General features: G+C 44.4%; 3 protein-coding genes across 6 annotated transcripts; all 3 read right to left on the bottom strand.

Moving 5' to 3' along the window:
* Positions 1–3,282: 3,282 nt before the first annotated feature.
* Positions 3,283–6,253, bottom strand: DNAJC9 (DnaJ heat shock protein family (Hsp40) member C9). Of its 2 annotated transcripts, none has more exons than XR_014948472.1 (5): positions 6,064–6,253; positions 5,824–5,964; positions 5,465–5,719; positions 4,456–4,712; positions 3,283–3,897 (listed from the first exon to the last, which is right to left on the bottom strand). XR_014948472.1 is itself a non-coding variant. In XM_015866189.2 (5 exons), exons 1-5 carry the CDS (start codon positions 6,241–6,243, stop codon positions 3,778–3,780), a joined length of 783 nt encoding a protein of 260 aa, XP_015721675.1. In that variant the 5' UTR covers positions 6,244–6,253; the 3' UTR covers positions 3,283–3,777. The 2 variants fall into 2 exon arrangements, 1 of the variants encoding a protein (XP_015721675.1); XM_015866189.2 differs by having other exon boundaries at positions 4,626–4,712.
* Positions 6,254–6,359: 106 nt separating this feature from the next.
* On the bottom strand, positions 6,360–9,207 carry TFAM (transcription factor A, mitochondrial). Its single transcript, XM_015866188.2, has 7 exons — positions 9,118–9,207; positions 8,898–9,034; positions 8,738–8,808; positions 8,178–8,327; positions 7,918–8,013; positions 7,206–7,262; positions 6,360–7,059 (listed from the first exon to the last, which is right to left on the bottom strand). The coding sequence occupies exons 1-7, from the start codon at positions 9,183–9,185 to the stop codon at positions 6,844–6,846; spliced, it is 795 nt and encodes a 264-aa protein (XP_015721674.1). The 5' UTR covers positions 9,186–9,207; the 3' UTR covers positions 6,360–6,843.
* Positions 9,208–9,648: 441 nt separating this feature from the next.
* Positions 9,649–18,184, bottom strand: UBE2D1 (ubiquitin conjugating enzyme E2 D1). 3 transcript variants are annotated; one of them, XM_015866190.3, is made up of 7 exons: positions 17,074–18,184; positions 15,146–15,209; positions 15,020–15,051; positions 12,538–12,615; positions 12,156–12,261; positions 11,352–11,445; positions 9,649–10,534 (listed from the first exon to the last, which is right to left on the bottom strand). In XM_015866190.3, exons 1-7 carry the CDS (start codon positions 17,104–17,106, stop codon positions 10,489–10,491), a joined length of 453 nt encoding a protein of 150 aa, XP_015721676.1. In that variant the 5' UTR covers positions 17,107–18,184; the 3' UTR covers positions 9,649–10,488. The 3 variants fall into 3 exon arrangements, with proteins under 3 accessions (XP_015721676.1, XP_085409954.1, XP_015721677.1); XM_085553828.1 differs by having other exon boundaries at positions 17,810–18,184; XM_015866191.3 differs by having other exon boundaries at positions 18,049–18,184.
* Between the last annotated feature and the right edge of the window lie 26 nt (positions 18,185–18,210).

Genomic DNA, 18,210 nt, shown 5'->3' with positions numbered 1-18,210 from the left:
AGTGCATTGCTTGTTATGACATTACTACTACTGAAGGGAAATGAAGAACTAAACAGACACCACTTATGGCCGTGTCTCTACCAAGAAATATTAACCAAGCTTCACTGTGATATCACTAACAGCAAATAGGAGGTTGTACCCATCAACAGTTAAATCATGTTATAAGTTGGCATGCCAAGTATGAAATACATCTCAATACATTTTGTGTAAATACAACATTTCTTCTGTTCTGCAGCACAAGTAATGTGCAAATCCTGTGATATTATATAGTCCCAGGCAGGCTTGCAGACCACATTGAAATACAGTAGCTTTTAGAGCACAGCTTCTAGATGAAAAGGTTGCTGTACTCCATCCTCCATATATAATCCATCCATCAAAACCAAAACATAACCCAAGGTTAACTCCTTCCTGTGCCTCAGCCTTTTTCCCCATAGCAGATCTCGCTCGCCAGCCTCTCAATGTTATCCCCAGCTCCCAATCTACGGTAGCAAAGCACAGCCTGTCCCTAGCAGCAAACCGAGAGCTGTGGCATCCTGTAGCAGACACCCACAACATGCGTGTTTCACGAGCTCTCTCTACTGACGTCTTCTGGAAATACCACTTACGATTCACATTCCCAACTCTGTGTTGGGAATGTCCAAGAAATGTAATGGTTGCTTTCCAATACAATTCTCATTACCAAAACTTAGATTTCCTAACAACTAATATACTGCTGAGGTTATTCTGATATCCAGGCCTGACCAAACAGAACCCTCAAGACCTCCAAAGCACAGCATACAACTACAGTCAGAATTCATCATCGCTGCTGTCAGTGTTTTTTGTGGTGGTGTGGGTTAACTCACATTTCCAAGGCACGTCCCCAGGGAGCCCTGACTTTTCTGACCTTACTAATTCCAGTTGAAATTCCTTGGATCCACCACTGAATTTCAGTGCTGCTGGACTTGACTCCTGGCCTCTCTCTGCAGCCTCAAGGATTCAACTCTGTGGTTGGAGCTTTGTGCCTGGTTTTGAGAGCTAGATGCTATCAGCACAGCAGTGCACCTATGCAACAGATGGATGTCTTCACACTCAACATTTGGGTTGCAGTTAAAAAGCCAGAACAGCTCACAAGAGGCATTTTTAACAGATTTACTTTAGCTCCCCTGCACGTGACATGGAAATAAGATGTTCTTCATGTTAACTCAACAGCATTTGAGGCACTCGGATGTTCTTCAAAATCTTAATCAGACCTGGTTTCAGAAAGTCTGACATAAAAAACACTCTTTTTAGACAGACTAAATGTATTCAGTGTCACTCCTGCAAGATATTTAGCCATTAATGAGCACTTGCTTCCCTTGCCACTGAAATCATTGTGCTTTATAAATGGTCTTTTCTATCTAAGAGTTCACAAATTTACCTTGTTTCTGATTTAAGTGACTCACCAAGGGAACTGATGGAGTGAATATCTTCTGAAAACGAAAAGCTATGCTGACTCGATTGTGGTAGTTCCTTCAATATGTGTTTCCAGTGCTAATTTACTATCTGGCTTTTTAACTTAAAACAGTAGAGTATAAAAGGCTTCCTCTGTCATAGAATTATCTGCAATTTTAAAGCATTAATTATATAAATTAGCACCTAAAAGTGATTATTCCTCTGAGTCTTCTCACCTATGAAACACACGTTGGCCATTAAAAATTTGTGATGAATCCCTATAGAACTACTTGAAATCATATTTATTTAAATCAGAACTTTGTTTCACTTAAGACATCTCAGTAGGAGCGAGTAAGCCTGATGTCGCTTTCCCAGCAAACACCACCACGCACAGTGCAAGTTATCAGTCAAAGAGGTGCTGCCTACCACATACTTCACATAATTCACAGCCCAAACATGCCACATTCTTCAGCTTCTGGGGAGGCAGACTCCCCTCAGCAAACCTCAACCAGCTTCTCCCAAAGCCCTGCTGACAAGTCAGAGCCTAGCATGTATTTCCAGTGCAATGTCACCTGTGGGTTAGGATAGAACAGAAGCCTCTCCTCATCTGCCCTGGGATTCTTGTGAGCTCTTTATTCCTCATCCACAGTGATTATACAAAAGGAGATATATTTACACTTTTCTTACTTAGGATCCTTTTGTTTTGTCTCCAGTCCAGTTTTTTTCCATATACGTGCCTTCCTGAAAACAGTGCCAGACAATTAACAACAGCATTTTAATCTCTATGTGCTTTTCTACTTACTCAGTTCACCTCTGAGATGTGAAGGGCAGAACAGGCTGTGGCTCAAGAGTTAAGTAAGGGAAAGCAACTAAAAACCATCTGAGTGTACAGCTGCAGAGTTTGGAAAGCTTAATGTGGCTGCCTCCCTCGATCCCAAGTGGATTGCTTTGACACATCGCAGCTATGTTTGTTTGCAGGATTTCTTTTGCAAAAGCAGCGTATAAAAAAAGTCACTTTATTTATTTGTACTGCGTTATTTTGTTTAAACAAGTGCCTCTGACTTCCTAGTAGAAATGAGAAACTCATTAAACTTATAACAGAGAAGTGAGAGGAACAACCTCAGAGTAATGCAAAAATGAGTAGGACGCTGCTTGTTTTGAGTAAGCCCACTCATTTTGACCCTCTGACTGCTCCTTTTATGGACAAAAATGAGGTTTTTCCCATGACTTCTTTTGTGCCTATGCAAAAATAGCCGTTGTTTTTTGTCTTGGAAGTCACTTAGGATTCTGGAATAGATATTTCTAATCTTTACTAAAAAAAAAACTTCTCCCCTAAAATGAGCGCTGCAACTACTGCCATATGTTTTAGTTTATCTCTGATATTGCTTACACTAATGCCCACGTGGTTATTAGCAAAAAAATCTAAACACAAAACCAACAATAAAATCTCTAGGCTGGTTATTGCACGGATCTACCACTCCTCCTTGTTTTTAAGCGACCTTGAGGCTATTGCCTAATGTACTGCTGTCCTGTGCTGCCATCTTGCGGGCCCTGCTTAGACTGCACTAAAAGAAACCTGGAGCTGAATGTGACCCGATCACACTTGTTCTGTAGGTGGAATGACCTGGCAGAATTAGATCACATACACCGCCAAACAAAGCCCCCGACCTTGTGAGGGAGACAGGGCAGCCCACAAAGCACAGCTGCCCTGAACAGCTCATTAGTGGGTGAAGCTGCTAACACACCCACAGTAGAGGCGCAAGGGAGAAAACACATTATTAGATTAATAACACTCAGAAGATAATTAGTGGATCAGTGTGTTCTGGGTGATTACTTAACATAGAGGGGGTGGGGGAGTAAAAGAGCACCAAGTTCTGCAAAACCATTTATTAAATCTTCTGTTTTTAAAAGTTTTTATAGAAACAGTGACATCTCTGAAAGACTGGTTAGAAAAGAAAGGCGTGAACAACAAAAGGATAAGGTTTGTAACTCAGAAGCCACAGGAACGAGTGGCAAAGGCTCTGAGAGGTGCGGGATCGCATTGTTTCACCCTTAGCAGTACTGATAGTCCTGAACATGATTCAGCACGAGTTGAACATAGAGGCAGCCATCCCAGGCATCTCAGCGCTTCCTTACTGTAACAAAACTATTAGCCAAGAATTGGTTTGACCTTAACTAAAAAGCAACCAAAGGACTTCAAACAGTAGCGCTAGAACGCTTTGTCTTCCTTGCTCACAATGCATTCTGCATCACAGCAAGTTGATGCACTCACACTCTGAACCAGCAGTCCAGAGAAACTCCGAAACTCTCCCAAATCCACATGTTCCCAACTGCAATGATACCTGACACTTCAGCATACACAGTCCTTTATTTCTTTCCTTTCTTGGCTGCGGTCTTCTTTCCTCCCTTTTTAGCCTGACTCCCATATTTTGCTTCCATCTGGGCCAAAAAGTCATCCATTGCCTTTTTTCGGTCTTTATTTCTGCTCTGGGGGAAGAAAAACAAAATAAGGCAAACCTTTATTACTGCTCGATACAGAACACTCTAATGAAGTTAGAGCTACTTCCAACTCTGGAATATATTCAGTATGGAACACAGGCTATGGAAGGTCGAGTTCTGTCAAGTCAACGCCTACTTTATACTCCAGGCTCTAAACTCCTGTGAAGTATTGAGACAGAGGTAAAGATGAGCATTGAAAACACACAACATATGGCTTTTTTAGACCCAAAAGTAGTACCATCTGAGGAATGATTTCATTTCAACATCCTATTTTAAGCCCACTGGACATTAAGAAAGGCAAGACTGAAAAACAGAACCTAAACAGGGTATTTCCTTCCTCATTGCCCAAAACACAAAGGAGACTAGTGAGACTGATCAAGTTTTATATCCTTGTGGTATCCCTCAAAAAGAAATAAGCATTAACACTCTTTGTCCAACTGCCTCAAACTAGAACAGTTAAGAGATTTTGATTGTATATGAGGTAAAAATGAACATATCATAATAACTCACTTTGTTAAGAAAAGATACAGGTAACAAAATGCATACCATACTCTGAATATTAACTGAAGTACACCATCAGCATTAAGGTCACTCCCCAACATCAGGAAGATTTTGTGTAAGAAGAGCTGCCAAGATGCTACGTGTAAAGATGCTCAGGGATAACACGGTTTTAAGCCAGGAACGCAACTATCTTCAATGGATGCTTAAGGCCTTACTTGAATCAGAGCTTTCAAGTCATCTTCTCCATCACCGAGGCCCAGTTCTTTTCTGCTCTCTTCGGCCTCCTTAGCTTCTTTTTCAGCCTGGAGTAGGAAATCAGCCTTTAGGAAGGTATTTTGCATCTGGATGGCTTAGAAGAGTTACTGAACACTTAACCTCTGCATTGATACATTAAGAACCACAAGAAAAACCAGTTTCCAAGTTTGGCCACAAATGAAATAATCACAGAGAGCCAGTTGGGTAGTGGGGCAGCTCCTCACTGTTGGGCAGCGCTGAACACCATCAGATGTCCATTCCCATCCTTGTTCCCCACACCCACACTTGGTTTTTGCGGTAGTAGCCATTCTATTTTCTATCAGTTGAAGGTTACTGTTATGTACAGGGTACAAAGTATCAAAACTTAAAAAAACAAATTAACCAAAAATTAAGTTGGAGAGAATTTAGCCCGGGCTGTCATTTCACAGCTAAGCAAGCAAATTGTATTTCCCCTCTGTACTCCCAGCTTGTGACTGTAGCTTTGTAACTGAATGAAGGGACATCCTGAGCTGTAATAGTTACTGTGGATAATGCTGAAACAGAAAAAAGAAGGTATAAGCAACAGCCTGATACTACTTGAAACCTCTCAACCATTTGATCAGGATTGGTGCAAGCAATAGTTATGGAGAGGGGAGAGAGGTGGAAAATAAAGGCGATAAAGCATGGAAGTGGAAGGTACTGAGCAGATCTGCAGCCCTAAGGCAAATATACGTCCTATGTGTCTGAATTAGCTTCCACCAAGGGAGGTTAGAAGCTCATTGTGTGCAGTGCTTCCTTTTGGTCCCTGCTTGGTACCCACCCGCCTCTTCCTTGCTGTCTTCTTCTGCTTGGACTCTTTCACAAAAGCTTTGTAGGAAGGGAGTTCTCCTGCATCAATGGCTTTTTCTATGATCTCCCTCACTCTCGGCTCATCCGTGTAGTCCACGCACAGCACCGACTCCATTATCCTGTCCATGTCACCCTCAAAATCCATGTAGGCCGATTTAATATCCGCTAGCTCTTGCTCTGAATCCTTGTAGCTCTTCTCAAAGTCCTGAATATCTTTGATGGTGATCTGAAGCAAAGAGAGCACACAAGCGAGTTATGTGACTTGTTCACAACACAGCAAAAAGCAGATTGTGTGTCATAAAGCAGCACAGAGCAGCACTGAGCTCTCACCTTCTTAAACAGCAGCCTCCAATACTCCTGCCAGTCCCGCTCAGCTCGCAGCGCTTCTCCCTCCTCATCCACCGTGCCCTGCTCGTCGTACACAGCGCGCAGCTCCGCATCGCTCAGCACAGCGTAGGCCTTGCCCAGGATCTGTGGGGACGGTCGGTCACTCGGTCAGTCAGTCAGTCAGGCGGTCAGTCAGTCAGTCAGTCAGTCAGTCATCCAACCGCCCGCCCGCCCCGCACTCACCTGGAAGCGCCTCGTCGCCTCCTCTTTGTTTTCGGGCTCGGCGCGGTCGGGGTGTACGCGGAGCGATGCTCGGTGATAGGCCCGGCGGATCTCCTCGGGCGAGGCCTCCCTGCGCACCCCCAGCGCCCCGTACAGGTCGGCGGCGCCGAACGCGGCCTGGCAGTCCTGCAGCAGCCCCATCCCGCAGCCCGCCAACCGACCCGGCGCATGCGCGAGGCGGGGCGGGCGGTACCCTCCTCTTAAAGGGATACCCAACACTTATGGCCCAGCATAATAAACAGTCCAACGGAGGCTTATTTGTACAAAATTCATATGGGCTTTAATGAAACACCATGGAAGTGGTATACACGCAGTGATACATACAAAAAAAAGACCAAACCACAAGTCGGCACGTCACATTTGAAATGCTTCCCTTGTCTATCACTACCATGGAGGGAATAAAACAGCAGTATCTCAGCTCCTAGTTACAGAAGTGGTAATATAGTAGAATAATCTTGCTTTCATTAAAAAAAAGCCTGTTACAAAAGCTATCTACCATAGTAGGAGAGCTCTGCTGATGTCGGTGAGTGCCACCATTCACAGCTTGATTACCTGATTCTCATTACACAGCTCAGTTTATACACCTGCCATGATTCAATCAGATCCAATTGACACCCCATTCTCTTCCCCCATCACCCTCCTTTCCAATCTCTCCGGCGCCTTGAGGGTTTTGCAGCCTTCAGTCCTCACCCTGACTGCAGCATTAGCACAGCAGGATAAAGACATTACATACAGAACCGTTTATTCTTCAGGCTTTTTCAGCTTCAGTTTGGCCAGGCTTTCATGTAGCTTAGCTTTGGAGCCTCCCCGGGCAGTGTTGGTGTCAGTCTTCTTTTTCGGCCGCTGCTCTCTGGAACGTATCAGGTCTTCGCGTCCAAGCTCAATCATTTTTGCCTCCCACGATTTCATTTCATTCTGATACCGAACCTTATCGTCTTGAGCGAGCTGCAGGTAGGGCTGAAAGAAAGGCTTGTCTTAGGAAAAAGAGTGGGGAGGTATTGGAACAGGGTGCTCAGGAGATGGGGGAGTCACACCCGAGATAAATCTAATAACTTACATGCAAAACTGCTTTTACTGTGCATCATTAGAAGCCGCAGACATACCTGCTTTTGAGAAGCGGATAGATTTTGCCACGTTTCAAATAACTGCTTCAGCTTTGCCTGTGGGATATTGAATATGTCAACGTTATTTGAATGCCAGACATCAGAGAGGGTTACAGTTGAAAGCCAGCTGTAAACCAGTGTAAAAAAGCAAGTCAAGTCACAAAGGCTTATTGCCCCACACTCTTTGACATTGGTAAATAATTGAAGACATGGTCTGACAGCTTGCTGGGCATCATTTTAGATACTTTACAGCTGATACTGGCATAGACACCCTAAACAACACCAACAACACAGACACCAACCCCCCACTTGATCCTAGGAACATTCAGACACTGAAAGATTAGTTCAAAGTATTACTTGGAAAGCAACAGAATCTAAGAGACATCTGAATGTGATGGTTATGATGTTAGGGGGAAGTTCTTCACTAGGAGAGTGGTTAGGCCCTGGAACAGGCTGCCCAGGGAGGTTGTGGATGCCCCGTCCTTGGAGGTGTTCAAGACCAGGTTGGACGGGGCCCTGGGCAACATGATCTAGTAAATGATGTGTATGTTTGGTGGCCCTGCCAGGCAGGGGGTTGGAACTACATGATCCTTGAGGTCCCTTCCAACCCGGGTCATTCTGTGATTCTGTGTGATTCTCACCATATTTTTTAAGACAGCTCTCACAACCACACGTCAATACTACCCAAAGAAACCCTTCCTGACTTGCTTACCGTAGGTGAAAGTCCTTTGCTCTGCTGAAAGTTTTCTGATACAAAAATGTTGAAGCCACTTCGAGGTCTTTTTGGTTTTCCAAGCACAGTCAGTTCCTTTAAAAACAGTACAAGCGATTCAATCCATCCGACACACCTTCACCACAAGCCAAACTTCACATCAGTGCTCATAACTCATACAACAAGTACAGACGGACTGACTCTTACTTCAGCTAAGCCTGATAGCATGGGGTGCTGTGGGTTACCTTGAAAGCACTTACTCTCTTTATCCTGAAGGATCTTCTTTTCGCCAGGCGTTTTCTCCTTTCTTCTTTCAAAGCTGCAGCCTGGGCTGGAGTCAGCTGTGCTTTGTACGCAGCCAATTGCTCTTCGTATTTTCGCCAGTCTGTCTTCCTCGCCTCCTCATAAACCTACAACGTAACCATCAGCCTTAACATCCAGCTAAGCACGGTGCCTTGCATTCTCAAATCCACGCAGTTGAATGTTAGAAGCCGACACTTCTAACCTACCAGTTCAACAACATAACAACCACAAACTAATGTATAATATTAGTTTGCAGCCTGCCACATCAAATTTAGGTCTGCTCAGGCAAAACAGTCACTAATTGGCTACAACTGGCACTTACAGCAACAAACGGCAGCCGTATTTGTGGAGCTGCTTACACCACTATTTGAAACCGCCACCCTTAGCGCAACTTAACTCCCTATAACAACAAACAAGGTCACAGGACAAGGCTGAAAGGCCAGTACTTCCAAAATCCAGGTCTGTGGTAGCAAGAGAAGCAGCCTCAAGTTCTGTCCACACAGCCATGGGCACTCACCTGCTTCTGCGAGGCCGGCAGCTCCCTCCACACACCTGCCAGCTTCTTCACCAGCTCCAAGCTGTTCAGTCCTGCACAACAGACAGCACACAGTGTTTTCAGTCAGTTTTCCTCGAGGAAAACCCAGCCGCTAGTAAAACCCAGCCCCTCGCCGCCCTACCTGGGTTCTGCTGGCGGAACTGCGGCTGCTTGTCCCTCAGGAAGCGGAAATATGCGCTGAGGGGACGCTTCGGGCGCTCGGCCGAGCTCATGGCCCGACAACAGCCCGCCTCCGCCGCGCGTCCAACACCGCAAACCCTGCGGGCAGCACCAACAGTCAGTATCGATATCGATATCGAGGGGAGCCGCATCCCGTCCCGTCCCGTCCCGTTCCTCCTTACCCGAGCAGCCGCCGCGCTCCGTTGGCGAGGCCCGCAGCCCGGCCCAGCAGCGCCAGCGCCGCCGCCATGCCGCAGCCCGCCCGCCGCCGCGGGGAACCACGGGATGGAGGAGGCCGCACCGCCCACAACAGGGGAGGAGCCGCCACACGGGGCCACAAGGTGACCCCAAGGGGCTGGGGAGGATCGGAGACCGGTTGTACGTAAGGTACGAGGCTGGACGGAACCGAGAGCGGAAGAAACGAGCTCTGCCAGCAGGCAATGTGAGCGCAGAGCCCCCTGCAACAAAGCGCTGCTTTCATAGCAACGCGAAACATTCCATCAGTGAGCAGAGCTGCTCCCCATGGAGCTCAGCTCACAGTTCATCGGTACAGCACAGATGTAACGCCAGCAGGATCCTGCAGGCAGAACCAAAGCTCCTACCGTGCCCCCTTCCCTCCTGCCTTGAAGTGGCCACCCAACATTGATTACAGTGAAGCACACTTAGTACATGCATTGAAAAAGGGAAAGAAACAAGCCAACAGCCAGGACAGCTAGTAGAAAATCCATTTTTATTTATATGGAAAAGGCTACATTTAGATTTGTAAAAGGTCTGCGTGTTATGCTGCCCACGTGTCAAAAATCAGTCGTGAAACGCAACAAAAAGGTTACATATCTTTTCTACACAGCAGTGCAATTAGTTCACATTGCAATAAAATTAAGTCAAGTATGCAACAGAATCAAAACCATGTGTCTGTCCGTAATCATACCAAGAATTACAGTGCAAAGAGCATTTTAGGTTTTAAGAAGTCTGCAGTCAGTCTTTAGAACACCCCAGAGCGGGCAGGATATCCCTTCATCACCAGCAGTTGTATGTTGTCAATACCGTGCACGAGAAAGTCAGTCTAGAATGAAATGACTTACACCGTAAATAAAATATATTTAGTCTATACAATTAAAAATACAAATTATAGATGTGAACTAGCAAAAGGAAATCCAAACACACCTATGAAACAGATCGTATATCTTAAAGACACACATACAGTATCATCACTTAAAAACGGCTACTTCTCTCCAGCAAAAATAATTTGGCTGCTTTACAACTGCATTAAGGATCTCGCAGTCTGAAGATGCAGATGTCCAACTCTTAAAAACCATAATAAATGTCTTCTGCAAAGCATACAAAGAGGATAAATACTCTCGTCACAGTCATAAGGTTATTTTTGGAAGTTTTCCCTTGCTCCAGAAACACACTTACATGGGTGGAAAAAGAAAACATTCAAGGGGCTCGATGGGACGTTCCAACAGTCGGCTGTGCTCCGTTTCCTTCTAAGTTTGAAAAAAACACACTAGAATTTACAGTACTCTGTGGTGTATGAAAAAGTCTTCACAAGTTTACATTGCATATTTCTGAGTCCATTCTCTCGCGTGTCTGTTGTATCTGTATGTGCGGAAAGAAGGCATTACAGTGAAGAGCTGTTAGATCTTGATGAAGACGTGCAATAATCAATAGGCTACTTGCATACATTGCAAGAGATCTTCAGTAACTCAGCACTAAAGATAACCCACAGGTACCCAAATGTATTCTACAAGGTAAGAAATATTTGTTGATATCACGGAACTCCCGCAGGCAGGTTATTTCACTCTTTGTAAACTGGACTGGATCTGTTTGTAAAACTTTTGCCTCACAAGGATTATTTTCTCCATAGAACCTTTAGAAACCACACAGTCTAGTCTGCACTATACAGGGCTTGAGCTTCTTGCCACCTGCAATTGCTATGAACTCTTAAGAAATGGATGAATCACTTGACTGGCTATCTACAGATGTCACTACTTCAAGCTGCAGTGCTTGAAGAAGCCACCCTGTGAACACAGGGCTCTGAAACACAACTCCAGGAGTGCCAAAGCCCTGGATTTGCAAGCGACCTTTACATCGGTTATCTGATCTTGTGGGGGTTCAGCCAGGCAGGCAGCCAGATCACAGCACTTCAAAACCCTCCATAGGAGCGTTGCACAAATAGCAAGCCTCAATAACATCATACAACATACAACAGTATGATGGTTTTATGCAAAAAAATATCTAACAGTTGTGTATGCCTACAGATTCCTGCTATTTTACTAATAGATGCTGTCAATATTTCAATAGCCAATACTCTACCATTAGATATCTCTAAAGGGATTTTTCAAGGAAATGGACAGGCTGCTGTAGCCAATCACCATCTGCAAGTACCACACAAATACATCTGTGTTATACTCACTTTTCCTTGTCTGACTTGTAGATCTGTGCAATATCCGGTACTAGAGGATCATCTGGATTAGGATCACAAAGTAAGGAGCATATGGACAATAAAACTAAATAAAAGAGACACCAAATTAAGCAAGTTAGTTCACTTGGTTTCTGCAGTCCTTTATGTAGACCAGTACACAAAATGAAGAAAGGAAGACTGGAAAGGAAATACACAAGTATGAAGCTTTCAGACAGCAGTCCTGCTCAGGAATATAGAATACAGCTCTTAGCAATGACTTAGACAACAGCTGCATCTTAAAGTTCATCTTAGAGGAATGCCAGTCAGAACCATTTATTTCTTGTTAAAATCTGGTGTGATTAAGATCCCTGCCTACGCAAGTACGCTCAAGCAACCAAAAGCCATCTTGAAAACTCCATAAGTAAAGAGGCCCCCCTACATGCCAGTACCCTGTTTTTCCCATTTATGTTCAGATTCCTTTGGTTTTACAGCTTTGTTTACAGATTTCTCCTCAGTTCTGCATGCACAGCCAGCTGTAACAGAGAAGCTGCACTTCAGACTAGTTGTACTCCATCTCCCTACAACTTGCTTTAGAACGTTTCCTTGTTATATATGTAACACATGATACAATGTGACACTCCAAATAGGCTGGGCAAAGATACTGGTTCATAACAAGGATTCCAATAGAACTAGTCCCTTTTGGGACACTCAGGATCAATGAGGTCCCACTGGCCTCGTAGGACAGTGCAGCAATACAAAGGAAAAAACACTAGCGTGTGCAATGCTAAATCTCCATTAGCACATCTGTGAGCTTACCTTTAGATACAGTCAGAGCTGGTGACCACTGCGACCTCAGGATATCAAGACAAATACTCCCATTACTGTTTATGTTTGGATGGTAGATTTTTGTTGTAAAAGCAATCTGGAATGAAACAAAGTAAAAGTTGCAACATCAAATTGTTTACTACACTGACACTCTTCAGTTCGAGTCATATTAGATCTTCCATACCCAACACAATCCATTGTAAAGTCGTGCATTTTATCATTACGATCAGTTTCAGGATTCAGTCCTGTCTGTTCATCCATTGTACATGCACTCTGTCCTTATCTTTCTTACAGAAGCGAGCCCCAAACAGCAAGGACACAGACACAAAGCTCTGATGTAAGAACTGCTTCAGCCTGCAGACCAAGTTCTTACCTTTGGAGGTTTGAAAGGATAGTCCGTTGGAAAGTGTACTGTGAGAAAAAACACTCCCCCTTGATACGCGCTATCAGGCTGGAAAACAAACAGACAAAAAGCTATTAATACATTTCAGCTATTCTGGAGCTTCTCTTCAGATGGCAGAGAACCTCCCAAAGCAATGAGTACAGCAGAAAACCTTCTTTTATCCCCAGTACACAGTCCTGTATACTCTGTACAGTCAGGATCTTCCTCCATCATTAAGCTACAAATATACTCACCTCAAGAAGTGGTTTCTCTTTGCAGATGCAAAGAGTAGGATTTTCCAACATAATTCAGTTGATCATGGTGACATCAGGGAGTTTTAAAACACACAACATCTTTGTGACCTGCACAAATCTGTGAACATGCATTTTGTTAGAGAACATGTGCACAGGTTTACGGCCAGGCTGCACACAGTTAATAGATAGAAATAACTTTGTTGTAGTCATCCTTTGAAGAGATCTTTTCATTCTTATTTTTGTCTAGAAGAGTTGGAAAAAGAAGCCTCAATGCTAAATGACAGAGAGCACTGCTTCAAGTTCAAATTAAGGGAAGAAGAAAACCTGAAAATCTCTCTAATTGCTTGAGAAGCCCAAAACAGCAAGAGAGGAATCCAGCCTCAGCAAAGCTGAGGAAGAACCCTGTGGGTTGTTTGATGGGAGCAAACGCAGGCTTTTTTTTTTTTCCTTTTTAAATATAATGTTCACACCTTAAAAGTCAACAAAAAAAAAAAGCCATTCTAGAGACAAGTAGAAGATAAAAACCCACAAAGACAAAGACTATGACATGTCTCCTTTTGCATTCAAAATGCAGACAGCGTCACAATGTAAGGCAGCCTATATATAGTGCAGTTAAGAAGCCAGTGTTAAGTAACATCAGAAGAGACTGCCGCTGTACCTAAAATTAGGCTTGAAATGGCTGCTTGCATGCATACTAAGTTGATTTGTCAAAGTTAAAATAAGAGAAGATCAGACAAGTTCAGCAACAGAGGTGAAGTGAGGTCACACTGTTTAGTAGGTAAGGTATATAAAATGGTTGATGCCCACAGACAGGAAAAGAGGTTATCCTATTTACCCATGTCACGTGTGAATTCTGAAACTAAGTTTTAGCCCTGTGCTTCTCTCAGCCCCTCAGAAGACATAAAGGACGTTATTGAGACAAAGGATAACGTGCTAATAGTTATGGCTGAAAAAGCCTGGCAAGAGTTGCTCACCCTTATTCTCAACTACAGAAATCTGAGGAACCTTAAGTAAAGACAACATTTTCCACTACAGGATATATGAAGTAAGTTGGGAACTAAAAGAAAATCATAACAATTTAAGTTAGAACTTCAATGCTAGCATTTCCCTTACTTGGGTCATTCAGGACAGACTTACAAATACTGGTGGCAAAGCTTTTTGTAGCCCTATATTCTTGGATATTCTTTGCTGTTCTGCTGTTCACCTTTAAATAGTGCAGAAGGCCAAGAGCACAATGACTGGGTATGTGAAGGAGCACAGCGGTTAAAGAACAAAGGCAGAAGTATTACTACCTATAGAAAAGCTTTTCACGATCACCAGAGCTCCTGCTGTGCCATCACAACAGACTCTAGCCCGCCACTGACAAAACACTCACTGATCTTTCCACTGCTTCAGCACAACTGTGATGGAAATACAGAAATAGTCCCAAATGAGTCACAATTTCACTTTCCTCCACCACTGCATCTCACTGGATTAAGTACTGTCTCAGTTTTCCAGCTCTCTATCAGATCCAAAAGCTTTTTTTCCTCCAGAGTCACTGCATCCAAAGGAAAAACACCAGGAATACCAGCTTCTTGCCGTGCTATTTGTAAGCACCCTTTCTCTCAGGTGGTGTTTTCATTCATTCTTCTTGCTCACACCCTCGCTCATTTTCCTTTAGAACGTTCTGTTCTTAAGCTGTCGCCTCCTCTTGTGTCGTGAATCATAGATTGCATCTTTCAGAGGTTTTCTTCAGATTGAGGACATCTTTCTCACACAGAAACCGCAAGTTCTCTTGGCTTAGAGTTCCCAAAAGCCAGTTTTGCCAGAGCCGCTTCACACCCCCTGCTATATCCTAAAAGCCCCCAATCTTGCACAACACCAATCTTGTTTACAGTTAGCAACTTCAACGTTGCATTACATAACTCTTTCTCCTTTCAGATGGCTGTATCTTTCAGAATTGGAACCATCTTCAAAAAGATCTTTCAACTAATTCGAGCATTGCAGTTGACCGATTAAGCATCCCTAATTTCAGGCAGAAAAAGAAAGACTTTTTTGATCAGTTAAAAGAAGAAATTAGTATTAGACTACCAGAAACAACAGTGTAAGCCCCAAATCATTAGTCAGCACACAGCACAGCTGAATTTGACTGCCATGTTAATAGAAAGCCAAACGACCACTTCCGTAACGTAAACGGCAACAAGTCTAGTTTTTAAGGGGGAATGAGTTATAATACTTACAGGTCCCATAATAGTGGCTTGCCAATGAAACACTGCAAGTCAAAAAGATAAAAGAATGAGAACTTTTGTAAGCTTTTTCTTAACTGACATAAGATGAGCCATGGCAACGTCCCAGGAGGAGCTTACAGTCATCTCCAACAGGTCCAGCAGAACAGTGGGCTGGGGGGTCTCGCTGCAGATCACTCAGTTCCTGTAAGTAACACACAAATATTGGCAATTAAACACACAAGCAGACAGCACACAGCGTCATCACTTCAAAATGAAGACACTAAGGTTTTATTAAGTAGGCCTATAACGTTTTGAAGCTATGTAGTTATGTTACAGCCTCACTAAGTCACTCCTTCAACTATGGGACTGAAAACAAGGGAGTTGTCTGCTATACTCAAACAACTACAGGGTGAATTGCCAGCCCCCAGCTTCACTGCTCTGGGGGAATCCTAAGCTGTATGAGAAGCAGCACCCCGCGTAGGCTCAGCCTAAGCACCAAGAGCAGAATCCTGTACAAGTGCAGCTGCTTTTTGATCTGGATTCAAATTTCATGAAGGAACAGCACAGAGAAGGGTAACCAAGTCACTGCCTGCACAAGAAGTCAACAAGTCTCAAGTTTCCAACGCATCACCAGACTCCATGGGCAGCTCCTGCCACTGTCTGCTCTGACTTGCAACACAAGGTCCAACAAGAGAACACCGAGTTTGCATGAAAAACACAAGATTAAGACAGCAATCTGCACAAGACCGATGGCCAAAAGGGACATCTCAAAACCCAAGAATTCCATCTTAGAGCAATTATATGTGACTCTTGTTGGATGCTTTTATCAAGACCTTCAAGACTAGTTCATTGATTCATACCAACACTTGTACTTCCTAACTGGTAGGAGCTAGGAAGGTGTACATTTCCAACTTGTTTAGGCTAAAGACACTGTCAACCGTCCACAATAAAAGCATGCTTCTAACCACAGCTTGCTAAGACCTAGATCAATCCAATCATGTTATTTTCCAACCATGATGAAGACAAGTCACTCTTCAACCCAATGTTTTAAGTGAAGGTCATGTTCAGACATTAAGAAAGCTTTTATAGCTGTGAAAAACAGTTGGACCAAACTTCCACACCCTAACAGACCCAACTCATGCCAGGCTTTCCTCTCAAGAAATAACATACTGACACCAACATGCTCCAGCACACACCATGCTCTACCCCAATAGGACCATAATCAACTCGGATAGAGAAGACAACTAAGCTGAGGACACTGATAGGACACTAAGTCTTCTAATCCTCTCAAGCACTGAAAGAAATACTGAATTAAATAAAATATTGCACTAAAGAATTGTGAAGCTGGTGAGGACAGCGCAGCTGCTCAAGCTGTTATGTGCCACATTAAACACAGTTAGATATTGTCTCCTCCAAAGCCACTGGAATGAGATTGGATACTTTGACAACAGGGAGATGGATGTTTTAAGCATGGTACCTATGGAAACTCAGTAAGCGGGAGTACTAATAAGAGAGACCTAAAAATATTCCTCATTTTTACTGCTAAGCAAGCCTGCAGGCTATCAGGAGCCAGAAATAGACCATGAGCAGCATCACTAGAAGCTATTTTAATTCTTTAAGATACATGAAACCACATCCAGAGCTTTTCCCCCACACCATTATTTAAAAGCAAGGTTTGGAAGTTTCTCAGCTACACAATGCACTGTACTTCCTACTAAGTGCTCACATCCACCTCTTCTCCTGTATTAACCCAAAGGAAGATGCAGCTCAACAAGAAGCCAAGTTATTTTCAACATGAAGATGTAAGCTGGCACGTCCCACCCATCTATGCATATGAAACACATGCTGAAACAAACAGACATTTAGTTCAACGGCATATCTGAGCATTGGAATGCCTCCATTCTTACTGAGTGGCTGGAGAAAAACAATCAAGCACTATGCTGACAAGATGGAAAACAACAGCTATTATCAAACCAGTCTGCAAATGTGTCAGAGAAGATGCTGCTGGTTTCAAAATCTCTAAGTAAGTAAAATAATTGCTAACATCCAGAATAAACAACACCCACCAAGCAGCGGGTTGTTCTTTCGCTGCCTTCCATTATTCGTGTACAGCTCTCAAGTCCACAGGGTGTCCTTTATGGAGTCCTTCAAAGCAGACCAGTGAAAGAAGGCAGTAATGACACAGATCAGAGCAGCTGGACTGTTTAGGTATCAGTCCTATATGACGTAAGACACTAAGACTCAAGTTCTGCAGTTGTGCTACCTCCATAGATGCCACCATTCTGACACCACAACACCACCAGACCTCCCACTTGCTTTGTCTGTTCATCTTAATGGGACAAAAATAAGGTATTCGGAACAATCCCCCTCTTCCAAATGCAGGACTTGAAGAAAAAGCGAGAAAATCCAAAGCCAAGAAAGCGCAAAGCATCACCATATCGCATAGAGGCACGACAGAGCGTGAGGTGGAGCTTGCTCCGAAAGTAATGCCTCCCGTTTATATCCATGGAAATCACAAGATACAAAAAGCACAACGGTGCTGCTTGATAGAGCAAATCCTCGGCTACAAAACGCTGTTTTCCAACACGGCCACCACCGTTAGCTGTGTATTTCTGGCAGTGATGAAGAGCAGCCTGTGCCAGCAGAGCTGCCCCAACGTCAGCACTGCACAAACACCCCCCGTCCCCTCGGTCTCCTTGGAATAGAGAGGCTGTACATCAGCAGGCATCGATGTACAGCAACGGGTGCCATTTTATCCGCACGGAGGGACTCAGGGATACACCTTTGCTTTGTAAGCCTTACCACGACAGACCCCACGTCGTAATGCCACACTACTGCTGCCATCTGTCGCGACACAACGTGCCGACACACCGACACGAGTCCTACGGCCGCAATATCCCTCCGCACGCTATATTCGCTCCCCTCAGGGCAGGGAGAGCGAGCGACAAACCCGTCCTTCCCCCCCCAACCTGACGGAGACAACAGCACAGCGGCCCTCCCGGCGGCTGCAGCCCCACAGCGGCCCCACAGCCCCCACTCACTTTCTGTATCCGCTTCAGCGCCATGGGAGCGCAGGGAGACGGCAGCGAGGAGCGCGGCGGGGGAGGGCCGGGAGGTGGGGCGGGCGGATAACGGCATCCGCACGCGCCGGCGGAACGGGAAGTAACAGCGAGGGGCGGGGCGGGCGGCGGGCGCTTTGTGTC

This window comes from Coturnix japonica, chromosome 8 (genome assembly GCF_054131305.1).
Source record: "Coturnix japonica strain WE chromosome 8, WE-NBRP24, whole genome shotgun sequence".
NCBI classification, from domain to species: domain Eukaryota; kingdom Metazoa; phylum Chordata; class Aves; order Galliformes; family Phasianidae; genus Coturnix; species Coturnix japonica.
This window is presented reverse-complemented; position numbering and strand designations above follow the sequence as displayed.

Coding starts and splice junctions, on each gene's coding strand:
- DNAJC9 (XM_015866189.2), bottom strand. CDS start 6,243: ATGGGGCTGCTGCAGGACTGCCAGGCCGCGTTCGGCGCCGCCGACCTG. Junction 5,965..6,063: donor AGGCGACGAGGCGCTTCCAG/GTGAGTGCGGGG, acceptor CCGTCCCCACAG/ATCCTGGGCAAGGCCTACGC. Junction 4,713..5,464: donor AGACAGCAAGGAAGAGGCGG/GTGGGTACCAAG, acceptor TTCCTACTCCAG/GCTGAAAAAGAAGCTAAGGA.
- TFAM (XM_015866188.2), bottom strand. CDS start 9,185: ATGGCGGCGGCGCTGGCGCTGCTGGGCCGGGCTGCGGGCCTCGCCAAC. Junction 8,809..8,897: donor GTTCCGCCAGCAGAACCCAG/GTAGGGCGGCGA, acceptor TCTGTTGTGCAG/GACTGAACAGCTTGGAGCTG. Junction 8,014..8,177: donor GATCCTTCAGGATAAAGAGA/GTAAGTGCTTTC, acceptor CTGTTTTTAAAG/GAACTGACTGTGCTTGGAAA.
- UBE2D1 (XM_085553828.1), bottom strand. CDS start 18,145: ATGCCGTTATCCGCCCGCCCCACCTCCCGGCCCTCCCCCGCCGCGCTC. Junction 15,210..17,809: donor ACGACGTGGGGTCTGTCGTG/GTAAGGCTTACA, acceptor TGTTACTTACAG/GAACTGAGTGATCTGCAGCG. Junction 12,262..12,537: donor ATCCTTTCAAACCTCCAAAG/GTAAGAACTTGG, acceptor GTTTCATTCCAG/ATTGCTTTTACAACAAAAAT.